Below are 13,182 nucleotides of genomic sequence, written 5' to 3'. Positions count from 1 at the left end.
CAGAACATGTGTGTATGAAAAAAGCTATTTCCACAAGGAAAGGGTTGGAAGTTATCATAATTGTGTTTTTTTGGAGGGCTGAGGGTAGTTGTGCCGAGCTCTGAACCTCTTTAACTTGGAAGCATGTGACTTCTTAATGAAAGTTGGCATGGAAGAGGGAGTAGTTTGAGTCAGTATAACATGCTAATGCAGTGCCAGAATCTGTGGTCTGGGGTGTGCCTGACCTCAGTTTAGAGTAATGTAAGTGTAGTTGTAAAAAGAAAGATGAATTAAACTTAACAGTTTTAAATTACACTGATAAAACAAACTAAAAAAAAACCTTTCTACATTGAGCTATTTGTGTGTAGGTTGTGGCTGCTGACTGAGCTGGATTGTATCTTAAGAATTGCTAACCCAAGTTGAATAACTTTGAATTTGGTAAATGCTGTGAATGTAAACCACAAACTGTTCCCTACTAAGACCTGTACTAATGAAGATAATAATTTAGGAATGTGTTTCCCCCCAATGAGAGATGAAACTTGCTAAGGAGGTTTTTCAGTATTGAGAGTTAAATTAATCTTGCAGTATATGGAGGTCCCTGTCTCTCCCTCCTCCACTTGAGCGAGCTCAGCCACTCGAGTCAAACCAGGGTCCCTCAGTATTTCCAATTAACGGTGCTGTGCAGACCTGGCCAGGGCCTGATGATAACACTGACCAGTTGCTGCAGCCTGCATATGGCTGTCTTGGTGACAGCTCACTGATTGGAACCTGAGGAATGCAGCCTAAACCTGTTACTGGCTTCCTTTTCAGTAGGCTTCATTGAGCACGGTAGTGTTGCATAGGGGTTGTATACATTTGGAAATGCACCCTGATGTTTCACATTAAGAGATAACCAATTTTTAATGTTGTATTTGTCTATTCATACAAATGTATACTAAAATCCCCAGCCTGTTGCGTTTTTAGTAGAAGGCTTTGTGTTTTTGTTAATAAACCAGCTGGCATTCAGACAAAGCCCACGTATGTAGTGCTGTTTGAAGCTTTGTTGTCAATGAGATGATTACTGAAGAAAAACACTGAAATTTATTATTGATTTTTTTTCAGCACCCAGCCATGCTACTGCTTGCAGATCAAAAGCAGTTATTGGGAGACATTAGCTGTAGTAGGAGCATAGCGTTGGATTTTTTCGCAGTATATAATACCTGTTGACCAATATGTAGCGTTGCTATGATCTGTAGTGTTAGGATTAGGCAAAGGATTATAATGGAATGCTAGAATTGGCCTATTTTGATTGATTGATACTTTCTTGAAAAGTCATAGCTAAAATATTCTGAATGTACTAGAAAGTATGTTCCAAAAAATAAAAAAATGTAAAAAGCCAACATTTTGCTGAACAATTCTAATAAAGTTACATATATAGGTCATAATAAATAATAATTCTGCATGTGATTGGGGAAGTGTTGCCAGCACAACCCTGCTGTGATACAGAAGCTACTTTATTTTTGGTTCATTTATCTTCAGAGGTTATATTTTCATGGTTTATCAGGGGAGAGCCACCAGTAATCTTCTGAGAGATTCTCCTATTGAACTAGCTCTGTGGTGATTTGCTTGCAGACAAAAGGGCAGCGGTATCGGCGTTGATATATTTCAGCATTCAAAGTAATCTGTAATCTGATTACCATTTTTAAATTGCTTTGAGCTTCACATTTCTTTTCAACTTCAGTCTGTGGTGCTGGGTTCTATTTCACTATTATAATTGCTAGCAGTGAAGTTGCGTATGTCCGGTCCTCGTTTCAGTGGCTTAAAAAACAACATCTTTAAATAAAGATGGGTTTAAATTGCAGCTGTACAGTGCTGCAGATTCAGACTGACCCCTGCAGGTAAGATAACTCATTAACTTCTCATGCAAACAAGTCTCACTTGTACAGAGGTTAGATGCTTGCTAGTTCCATTCGTAGACCCTTTTCACTGTATTATCCCTTTTCACACTGTTTTGTTTCTAAACACTTTCAAAGGTTAAGCATGTTTCAGAATAAAACATAAACAAACCCCTCTCTAGAACAGTTCATCAACTGCAGTCTCGATTAAATAATTCAAAACGGGCTATTAAAAACAGCCCTTAAAGTTTTATTAACAGGATATAGTTGTCATTGATAAACAGAAAACCTCAGCTAAATCAAATGCCATGTCCCAATTCTAGTGCAGTCCTGCTTATTCCCTGCAGTCAAACGTTACAGCTAGGTGGAAGGAAAGACCCTTAAATATAAACTGATTGGCCCTTTTGGTCACACAGTAGCTTTGCTACCAATTTCAGATTTTAAAAAGTTTTCATGACCCCTAGTGCCCAGCTCTTCCCATACGCCCACGCTGCTGAGCTACCAGTGCAGAAGCACAGAACTTTGCCATGTTGCTTTAGCATCTGTTCAGGCTCTCATTTAGGATGTCGCCTGCTGTGTATCGTCATTTTTCAGGGAAGCTCTCTAAGCCACAGTCATCCTTGTAACAAACATTGTTTTTAATAGAGATTTGCAAATTACATTATATTTATTCACAGTACATTCACTTATGGTGGGATTTTTTCAATAGCACACATTGCCAATGTGGTTTCTTTGACTAGGGTTTTCACTTAGACACACGATAACAAATGCTATTGTAATTCTGGTTCTTAAAGGTAAAGTCATTTCTCAATTGTACCACAGACCTTGCTGCCCAAGCATTGCATGGCTAAAGGCTCATGCCACATTGTATTGCTCTGCTTGGCATTGTTCATGCAACTGTTTCCTGAAACAAGGGCTGCCTCTGGCTGCTGCCTTCCTAATTGATCTCTGGATCGAGGAAGACAACCCCCCAAAAAATATGAATCTATCTGGAACTGCAAGGTGCCAGACTCAATCTCTGGCCACTTTTATCACTGGTATAACACAATCTCCCCTCCACTGCATCGTCTAATCAAGCTCTGCCCCTGTCTGAAAGATCTACCGTGATCTGTGTGGCACATTTAATAATCAGTTTAATACCAATAAAGTCCAGCATTAGTTAACAGTACAGGCCCAGCATCACCATCAGTTGTTTTGTCTATTTAAATAGGAGTATGCACATAAAATAAGACCAGAATGATTTACTATTTACTGTCGCAAACTGATCACGAACAGCACTCAATCAACAGTGCTTTCAATGTAGATGGTCTTGCTTTACAATAAAGAGATGTTCTTATGAATAAGGTTGCTGTTAAATTAGTGTGGACTAGTAAGCGGGTTACACAGAGGCTTCAGAAAGAAATACAGCCTCCAATAGACAGTAAGCTCAGAAAGGCAGCAGGAGACATGTATACAGTTTGGTCTCTTGGCACTGCTATTGACCCTGGGTCTGTTTTGCCACTATGCCACTTTTTTTATTTTGTAAAGGACTGCCTTTCATGATACAGAGGTGTCTTCCTTGAGAACTGTCATATACTGGAAAATCACTGTTGGAAAAGGCCACCTGCTCGAATGGTACCTTCAAAATCCTTTTGCCTCCAGCATGGGGTTAGGTCAGCTTTGTAAAGGGCATGCTCAAAGGCTGACTGTACTTCAGAGTTTTCAGTCAACTCCTGAGATGAAAGGCATGTATACCTATCAGAGGGGATTTTCTGTCACAGTCTGAAGTCATACCACCCTTGATTCTAATCTCATTAGATCTCTGTAGCAAAGCTAGATCAAGCTTCATCAGGAAACTTGAGGAAAGATATGTTAGGGTTAGTGACTCAGAAACACGTTTGTTTTCTACAAGACAACAGACACATTATTTTTTAGAGATATCCCCAAAAAAGACAAGAAGCAGATGTGTAATTTATATCCATTATCCTGTTTGGTATTCTTAAATAGCAGAGTTGCTTGTTGTTGCAATGTGCGTCTCATTGGGATGTCAGACACTCAATATCTTAAATGGCTTGATAAATGAGTTCCCCTACAGTGGACTCTATCCTGACTGAGAGACCTATCTATCCCTCTAGGGATTCACTGATAATTACTTTGATTGTTCTGCCTGTGTACTCAGTGTGCGTCACCCAATCCAAGACTTGGATTTAGAGCAGAAATAGCAGTGTTTGTCCCTCTTTTACTACCTGGTTTATTATCGCACACAGATAGCACCGGAAAGAGTTGCAGCAGTAAAGGTCAGTGACCCTGTTAACATTTCTCTACTGTACCTACAATTTAGGGGAGACCCATTTAAACCAGGTTGTATTAATGACAGGTGAAATTGGCAGCCACCAGCATGTATTCATCACCAGTATAGAAAGGACTTAAGTGGTTAGCATCATCTCTATTAAATGTGTCTCTTTACTCACAACTGTATATTATAATGAAGTTCCCAAAAATCTAATAACCAGTACTGTTCTATAACAATGTAGCATCCAGGGGAAGCTTGTATTGCTGTATCCTCATTCCCGATCATCATGCCTAAATTTAAAAAATATAGTGCAATAAAAATGGACCCACATGCAGTTTAAACCTTTTTGCTTAGGCAGGGAGCGAAATTACAGGCATTATTAACAAATTGCAGTGTCTAATGTGAAAACACAACACCAAATAATAAATTAACATCCGAAGTAGCACTATAGCATTAAAATGTTCAACACAAAAAAATGGTGCCTGAGTTATAAGCTCTTGCAGTGTCTAAAAAAATAAAAAAAAAACATTAAAAAAAATGTAAAATATGGATTGCAGCATAAAAGGAAAACGTAATCAATCAGACTGCGGAGTCCGTATAATCTGATCTGAAACCGCTAAACGCCATGTCTTTGTTATCTCAACCGAAGATAACCCTAACCCTGAATCATTCAATGCACAGAGCAACTACTTCTAGGCAGTTTTTTCTATTCATGGGAACCGCAATCTTTCCCCTCAGGAATTATTTGCGCATGGTTATTAAAAACCAGAAAATTAATGGTGAAAATGTGACTTTCAGCTAAAAGTTGGGGAGAGGTGATTATTCAAACCATAGTATTAGAATGAAACTACAAGTTCTTATCGTGTGTGTTGGGTATCTTATTTATGAGAGGTCATCTTGTGCAGTTTGGGTGAGAGGACTGCAAAGTGAAGCAGAGCTTCTGAAACTGTGTTTTCTGTCACAGTAAGATACACCCTACACGCAATGTATTAACCTATTATAAATCACAAAAATGAATTCCCTGTGAAGGATGCCCTGTTCTTCTGCTGGGTATTCCCTTGGTATGTTCACTATTGTGCACTGCAGCAATGTCATTTAATCCCCCCACTGCTTTCTATTCTGATCATAATCCCTGTGGTCAAAATGAATCTGTGCAGAACTGTAAATATCCCCACAAATTACCGCTACGATTTAAGATGCAGAATGGAAGTATATTTTGGATAAGAGGTTTGAAATTAAGACAACAAGAATATAATGCCCTTTGGGGAATTAGCCTACCACAAGCTTTGATGATCAGCCATTTGTGTGGGAGAATATTTTAAATGATGTATAAAATTGCTCATATTACTTGAGTTCTATCATAACATTACTAATGGGCTTTTGATTTGATCTGTTTTGAAGGGTCAGCAAGCTGCATGTTCTCGTACATTTGTGCCTTCAGCCGGCGAGTCTTGAGATCTCTTTAATCTTATTGTGCGATGAATGTCTTTTTCTTTCATTGGGCCTGTCTGTGGCTTGTCTTTTATTACCTTAACCATTTGTTTTTTTATGATGTGGTTCTCAATATGCAAACCTGCTGGCTGTTTCATGGTTGTAACTTGCTTGGGATATCCATTGTAACAGCTGATTTTAATTTTTTTAGAACATTTCGATTATACATAGATACACGCTACTGCTTTTGTTACAGTGTGCAAATGTGAATTCCTATAAAACCAATATAACATGGAATTAATATCGCCAATTATATTCTATGCTTGCAGACAATGCCAAATACTGGGTCTTAGGTTTCAGTAGCTATCCTGGTGCATCAGCAATCTCAGCCATGACTACAAATCCATTGGTTTAAAATTGAATATCTTATTGCCAGTAAAATGAAATTGGCAAAATAAATCTGTCCTTGCATTTCACAGGCAGGAAATGGGCATTGCATGGCTTGAGTCATAAAAAAAGTGATTTAGTTGCCTGATGAAATGTGTGAGATTGCTATGTTTTCTATCAGGGTTCAAAGCAAGGTTTGTTTTTGGTACAAAACATGTAATTTAAGCTAGATGCTTCTCTATGGGCTGCTATTTCAACACACCATCAAGCCATGGGGTAATTAAATGATCTGGCAATTTGTCTTTTTGAAAGTCAGAGGAAACCTGCAACCCAACTGCTATGCACATTATAGACACAAATAAGCCTTTGATTACTGGAACAGCAACTGATTATTCAGATCCTCTTGCAAGAAAGCAAGTGCAAATGTGAGTCGTAGCACAGAATAAACCAGAATGGCTTTAAACGTCCTGGAGGTCAGTTGATGGTTGAGGGATACAATTAGCTACTATTTAGTTAAGGTCCGACAGTAAGAATCTGAATGATTGAATGCAGTGTGCAAAATCTTTCAGGATTTGAACATAAAAATTGTACCATATTCACAAATCAATTACCTCAGTACTGTTTGCAGCATCTTTAAGTAAAAGGATAAAACAAACTGCTAATCTTCCACAACCAGCAAGGAAACAAATAGATGCATGTAGCAGCTCGTAAATTAACCATTGGAGCAAATTATTTTGTCAATAGGGCCCACAGCTACACTATGTAGCTCCTTTCAAGAACCGCCTACAAAAAGACAAAGCACTACTAGAGTGGAGAGAACAGGAAATACTTAATGGAAGGAAGGGTTTGGCAGTAAAAAGACAATGAGGTGAGAATAAGTGACAAGAAGGAGGCAGTCATTGAGGGTAACTCAAACGCTGTTAATGTCAGCCATTTAGCTTCCAGTAAATGTAATTCTATTCAACTGAAAACTGTGAATCCATCAAAGAAAGCACAGCAAACAAATCCACTGTAGCCAACTCTTCTTGTAAGGGCCTAATGGCATTTGAGTCCGTGGTTAACAGTACGTACTAAATAATAAGAGAGGCTTCAGAGCTACATAATCTTAATTTGGACACAGTGGGGTCTATTTTAAATGATCTCATATTTTTTCTCTTCAGTGGTTTTAATAAAGAGGTAAACACCATGGGGTCTATTAATTAACAGTATAAGATTGTAATATTCCCAACTTAATTTGTCATCAATCAATCAATATCTTTTTATATAGCTCCTTTCATGGTGAACCACCATCACAAAGATAGTGAGGAACAATGCATAATACGTCAAATACAGTGAAATACAGGGCATAGTACATTAAATACAAACAGTAAAAAACAATGCAAATACATTCAATACAGCCATAATACATTAAATACAAGGCTAGGATGTGAATTCTTAACATTGTGGATGTGTTTGTCATATAGAATAATACGAATAAGATGGAGTGAAAAACCTGAAATACCAATTTAGACAGCAGCTAATAACAGATATCAGGCTTAAAGAGCATGAAAGCTAGAGAGAACAAGTGGGTTTTGAGAGTTGATTTGAAGCGAGCGACCGTGGGAGCTACACGCACTAAAGCTGGGAGAGAGTTCACTTTTGCTTGGGTATAACAAGCAAGCCAGAGTCAGAGTACCTCAAGTTGAGTAATGGACCTCAGCTTGCGTCATGGACCTCAGGCCACTGTATTTAGTTTTATATAGTAATGTAGATATGTTTGGATCTTTTAAGTCCCCCCAGAGGGAAAACCCCAGATGGATTAATACTCATTTAAAGGACAAGGCCATATTTAGATCATTTAAATATACACCCATACCTAATACAAGTTTCCCATAGTAAAGCATAGGGATAGTATGGTAAAGCATAAATATTGTAAAGCACACATTTAAAAGCATGGAAAACTATGGTAAATGCATTATATAATAGATAATGAATACATGGCAAATTTACTGTGGTAAACTTTTATAAGTGTGTCTTATTGTACTGTGATCACTGATGGATTGAGGGCCATGCCCTGTTTTAATACACTTCAATATCATTATTATTAAATAGTATTGACAAAGCTGAACAACAGCCTGTGCATTTTCACATAACATGAAATTGGATGGTTGGATGCTAAATAACTTTTTATTTTCACTTATGCGTTTTCTTAAATAAGTATTTAAATCAAGGAGGCATTTTGTAAAGTTCATGTATGTTTGTTGCCTGCAGAATTGTAACACGGTTTAAAACTGCAGATTTAGTATAGTGTTGATGAATATGATACATGATGTGAGCCAGGGGTGCTTTGGGTTTGTAGCATGGAGGTCACATCAAGGTCAAGTGAAAAATACGTCTTCAGACTCCTTGTCTGTGAGCAGACCCGTATTGGATCGCTTTGACAAATGACTTCAACGCATTTTGTTTCTGATATGCCCTGAACTAGACATTTCTTAGGATGCTGCAGAAAAAAAATATTCAATAGATACATTACCTCCTGGACTGACAACTGCACATCCTATTTTACTGACCACCCTAACTGTAAATTATTTTAGAAACTGTACAACTTGCTGTGGCTTGGAGCTGTGACCTGCACAAAGCCCCATCACACCTGTCCTGGAAACACAACACTGGTTACTAATTATCTAAATTCACTTTTAATACAGTACCTTCGGTATTGGGATTACTAAATACAGAAACAAAAAAGATTTTACTCCACTTATACTCTTTGCTTACTAAATTACTACTACTAAATTGTTATTTTTATCATTGTTGTTTTTTTCAGAAAAAGTTTATGTAGGGGAGGTGCTTGGATGTGTGTCTTGTTTGTTGAAGCATCAGACTAATATTGCCTTATTACAATCTATGTTCATTGTTTACAGGGGCACGTGAGTTAGTAAATTGAACTTGGCGGTAATAACTTGGTGAATCCCGTGAGGAATTGTTCATTGTGTAGTCTTTTAATAGAAGGTGGGTGTAGACTGATTTGTAATGCTGGCTATTTTTTCTCCACACAGAAAAACAAGGTCGACCTTTTCTACAAGCTGCGCCACGTGATGAATGAACTCTTTGACCTGCGAAGACAGCTGCTCTCGGGTCACCTGACCCAGGACCAGATTCGAGATGTCAAGAGACACATCACTGTGCGCCTGGACTGGGGGAACGAGTGAGTATCTTTCCAAAAGTTGTATGCAACAGTTTTCAACCAAGTCCCATTAATGACTTTAAACTTGCTTCTGAGTACAGCGCTTTTTTCTCAGTATCTGTACAGTTGACAAAAACTAAACATGGTGGAATGATTTGCAAAACACTGAGGTAAATATTAGAAAGCAAATTGTAATGAAAATGTAAAGTGCCTGTAATAATGACTGCTAAGCATCTTTTTTTGACACTCAGTGTGTAAATGTAAACTGGACTCTCCTTATGCCAATATTATTTCATACACAGATGCTCTCCATTGAATAACCATATATTATCTGCAGCCTCTTAACTCCTTGTTTGTATTTCTGGGGATTGGCAGCTCTTGAGATCAAATCCACCCTAATCTGTCAACTGAACAGACATGGTACAATAATGTGAGCCTCACATACCTTGCAAAGAAACAGGTTAAAGGGACAATAGTTTGTGAAGACGTATCGATTGTACTTTGTGAAAAACAGTATCCCCACCTGAAACCCTGCATTCATGTTGCATATCACAAAAAATGTAAGTAGGTCATAGCTCTGATAGGTACAGTATTTAAGTCAATTACTTGTGGAAAAGATGCATAACATCTATATGTGACACCTTTATCGGCGTTATTGTGTGTGCTGCTGCTATTCTGAACCGTGTTTCTGTCAAGTAGGGCTTTATCTTAGAAATCCAGTAGATTTCTTTTTTTTTTTTCTGTCTTCAAGTACAGTTATGGTTTGGGCTATCATGCTATATATTGGAATTTTCAGGAATAGGCTAAGGGAACTTGAACCTTCAATGAAGAGGGTAAATAAATAAATAAATAAATAAATGTCATGAGGCCTCAGAAATAATCCCATATTGCTGAAGATTGTTTCTTTGCCAGGCTGTGACCCACAGGAACTCACTTCACCTGCTGCCATATCCATTTCCCAGACCTGTGGGGAGCAGTAGCCAAAGCAAAAACATTTTCTCTGTGCTTCCCGTGGTTATATACCTTGGTGACACTTGCCAAAATTATCACTGGATTTCAGTTAAAAGGGATCGTTTAGCCTTTGGGATGGGATGCACTGTGTTAGGTTTTCCAAACAACATAGACGGACAGGCGTTAAATCTGCTTTATTGTGATTTCACAGTTTTAGTTCCTCTCGTGAGTCATCTTCAACACAGCTATAAAGTATTACAGATGAGGCTCTTGAAAAGCCTACTGCAGGCCGTTAGTCACTGTGTCGGATATAGCAGCTGTTTAAGATTATACTGTACTGGCTCTAGCGTCAACTATCTCGCACCTGTTTTTTGGTCACGGGCATAAGCACATGATAATCATAGGGAACACAAATATTTTATTGAGTCAAGTCATTAGTTGATAAATATGGAATCTGACAAAGTCAATATACAGTACTTGTTTTTGACATTGAGGTACCTCAAAGGTCAGTGTCACTCAAGCATTTGAAGGTCAATAGAAAGATTACTATGATGCCAACAACGTGCTTTCCACCACAAATTACTCCTAGATTCCACACATTGAAACTGATTTGTTTTAGAAGATTGGTATCTAAAATATAATATTAACAAACCAATAATGCTTCTAAAGGAATACATTATATTCTCTCAATTTACATAACATTTCTGTTTAATTATCATTTATTACTTTCCATTTATACTGGCCTCACTTTAGGCTTTTTCAGGTGCTGTCCCAAAAATAACATTATTATTATTATTATTATTATTATTATTATTATTATTATTATTATGCTAAATAGCCATACATGTAGAAAATATCATTTAACGCACATATATTGGGAAAAATTTAAAAGATAAATGAAATCAGACGGTATAAAGTATTTTTAACATGTGGTCAGGAGTTCATCAGCAAGGCCAATAAAGACAATGTTATACTCTTAAGGCCTTTAGCTACAGATTCTCTCCCAGCTCTCTCAAAGTATCTCAAGTCACCCCTTTCTTTTCACAAACAACCACATGGTTTGTTCATCTGTGGGATGCTTTGATAGCACAATCTTAATAGTCCACCAAGGTACCCACAAGGTTATTTTTCAAGCTGTCAACTCTCATTGGTGTGTTTTTTTTTTTGTAAAGCGGTCTGCGAGCAAAAAACAGGGTTAGTGAAGATGGAATGGCCTAAGGAGGAATCCTGTGGTAATTAAGCTGATTATTTCTGATGGGGTGGTGCTCTCCTCTGGCTCCTGCTCTCCATTAAAGTGTTCTCTTGCGACAGATGCTTTAATCAGTTGTTTCCTCACAAACAAGGAAGAGTAGACAACAAAGAGCGATCTTTGCATCTGGGGAAATAAGAGGTTAAACACAGTGCTTTCCTTTATTAGTTAGAGTTATTAGTTATTGGTTTCCCTGTCAGAACTGGGCCTGTCTTTTCAAAATGTGATGTTGAACCCAGTTAGCAGGGGCCAGGAGTGAATTGCTGCTTGATTTCTCTATTTCATCATCGCTGGGTGATTAGAGAGAGTCCCTGGACTACATAATCAAGAATGTGTCATTTGTTTTCCCTTGGAGAAGCATTGTTAAAACAATCTAACAAAAGGAGAAAGAACATTGTTTAGTGGGTCTGATGTCCCAATGGGTACTGCAGCACAGAATGCTGCAGTGCCTTCATTAGGTATGTGCAAAAAGAAACATCTGAAGTCTTCCCAACTATTGTATATGTTGCAAAGTCCTTAAAGAGATAGTCACTACCCAAAATCTACTATTTCAAAATTTGAACACGAGTATACAAGATTAATAATGACAACTACCCTTTTGAGCCCAAATGCATGTCACGTGATTGCTACACCAGAACATTTTGCATGACTGATTTCAGGCTTCAAAATCCCACTGTTTTGTGTGAAGTGAATTGAGCTTGTGATGTGGACAGCTATCATAAATACTATTGTAGCTGGCAATAAAATAAACGTGTTGGGAAATATGCATCTTTGTAAACCTGTGTAAAGTGTTCTGGTGCTGTCTCCAGTTTATCAAAGTTGTAACTCAAAGACAACCCTGTCATCTCCACTTGTCTACTAGTATCCTTCGTTACAATTAGTTTTACTGTATGGTGTCTCGCAGTCTTTAGACCCCCTAATATGACACCTGCTGGTGTGAGGTTGGACTGGAGAAACCATTGTGTTCATGTTGTTGCTTTTCTGTGATAGTTCACAGATACCCAGAAGGAGTCACACATAACCACAGCTTTCAGAATACTCTTAATGTAACCTTGGTGACTGATCCTTGCACTTTGAGATTCAATTTGTATGCAGAATGGGCTGGATTTGGGAATATGCCAGCAGTGTATACTGGAAAACTTGTTTATGTAACCTAATATGTCTGTGAATATTTTATACTGACGTATTCACAATACTGACGTATTCATAATAGTTTTATCATGTATAAAGTTATTGGAAGTCACTTTTACTGACCCAAATCTGAGAGGAGTAGCTGGATCTATGAGAACCACAAATGGACAGCTTTTTTACCTTTCCTTATTCACATCCTACTGCTCTTTGCAAAAAAAAAACCCAAAAAAACAAAACAGGAGCCCTCTGGTATGCATTTCCTTGAAAATAAATAAAATAATAGTTGGAAATAACACTATTTACTAAAAAGTGCAAGTGTTTAAAAAAAAAAAAAAAAAATCTGTAACGGCATGTTTCGTTCCCCCACCATAATGAAGCTGTATAAACTTTATCAGACCAATCCAACAAGAAGTTCAGAAATGAAAAGTTCCACAAGCTTTCATAGAAGCAAAGAAATAAGAAAACTTATAGAAACAGAATATGAGCACATAAATACATTGGAGCTATGAGCCCCTGCAAGACAACTACCTTCCCTGTCAAAGCTGAAGTGCTTTAGTAAACATTGCCCAACGAAGCTCAGCCCTTTAAATCATTCTGTTCAGCTTCAAGGTCCTTATCTTAATAAGTACCAGGGTATTATCTATCTACAGCCTAGTGTGCATTCGAAAACACGTTGCTGAATAAAAGAGGTGTTTGTTGGTTTCTAGCCTTCAAAAATATATTTTTTTCCACATTGCAGCCTTTC

The 13,182-nt window shown here is 37.7% G+C and overlaps 1 protein-coding gene across 12 annotated transcripts in view; it reads left to right on the top strand.

Annotated features, from left to right (window-relative positions):
• LOC117412168 (dedicator of cytokinesis protein 3-like) overlaps positions 1 to 13,182 on the top strand; it is a 196,665-nt gene that overhangs the window by 116,425 nt on the left and 67,058 nt on the right. For all 12 annotated transcript variants that reach the window (XM_058988761.1, XM_058988764.1, XM_058988760.1 and 9 more), the window contains one exon: positions 8,979 to 9,127. In XM_058988761.1, the coding sequence (XP_058844744.1) occupies positions 8,979 to 9,127 (149 nt within the window). The remainder of the gene's footprint in view (positions 1 to 8,978; positions 9,128 to 13,182) is intronic.

This window comes from Acipenser ruthenus, chromosome 16 (assembly GCF_902713425.1).
Source record: "Acipenser ruthenus chromosome 16, fAciRut3.2 maternal haplotype, whole genome shotgun sequence".
NCBI classification, from domain to species: Eukaryota; Metazoa; Chordata; class Actinopteri; order Acipenseriformes; family Acipenseridae; genus Acipenser; species Acipenser ruthenus.
Note: the sequence above shows the minus strand (reverse complement) of the source record. Positions and strands in the feature narration are given on the sequence as shown.